Source organism: Buceros rhinoceros, unplaced genomic scaffold (genome assembly GCF_000710305.1).
Source record: "Buceros rhinoceros silvestris isolate BGI_N320 unplaced genomic scaffold, ASM71030v1 scaffold22830, whole genome shotgun sequence".
In the NCBI taxonomy this organism is placed as follows: Eukaryota; Metazoa; Chordata; class Aves; order Bucerotiformes; family Bucerotidae; genus Buceros; species Buceros rhinoceros.
In genome coordinates this window covers 2815-3298 of record NW_010389312.1, presented here as the reverse complement: position 1 = coordinate 3298, position 484 = coordinate 2815, and the positions used below count along the sequence as shown (strand labels likewise).

Genomic DNA, 484 nt, shown 5'->3' with positions numbered 1-484 from the left:
CAGGGGTGGGACTGGGGGAGCTTTGGAGGTCTCTTGCAAGCCAAACCAGTCTGGGACTCTATGTAAGCTCAGTTCACTTGACCGATACTTTCTCTGTCAGAGAAAGACTCTTCAGGCCACGTGCCCTTGGCAGGTTGCTGTCCCCTTACAGCAAAGCCTTAGATTTCTAGCTCTAATTAAAGGAAGTGGATCTCATTGTCATAACTGAGGTGGGTTTGTTTGGGGAAGAGAAGGGGCAAATCTTAAACAATTACTTCTTGGAAACATTTGGTCAAACTGTTTTGTTCTTCAGACCAGGAGAAGGTTTCTGACTATGAGATGAAGTTGATGGATCTTGATGTGGAACAGCTTGGAATTCCGGTGAGTAGCAGCTCGAGTGGCTGGCCACACGCTCTCAGAAACGGGGCTTGTCTCTGTGCGCAGCAGCTGGACACGCTCGAGGGCAGCGACCCCCCAGGCTCCTGGGCAGGAGTTCAGTGTCGCG

The 484-nt window shown here is 51.0% G+C and overlaps 1 protein-coding gene across 1 annotated transcript in view; it reads left to right on the top strand.

Moving 5' to 3' along the window:
• Positions 1-282: 282 nt before the first annotated feature.
• Positions 283-484, top strand: part of PCNA (proliferating cell nuclear antigen) — a gene marked incomplete at its 5' end in the record, with an annotated part of 1070 nt that continues 868 nt past the window's right edge. The window contains one exon of the mRNA XM_010133917.1: positions 283-360. Within this exon, the coding sequence (XP_010132219.1) occupies positions 283-360 (78 nt within the window). The remainder of the gene's footprint in view (positions 361-484) is intronic.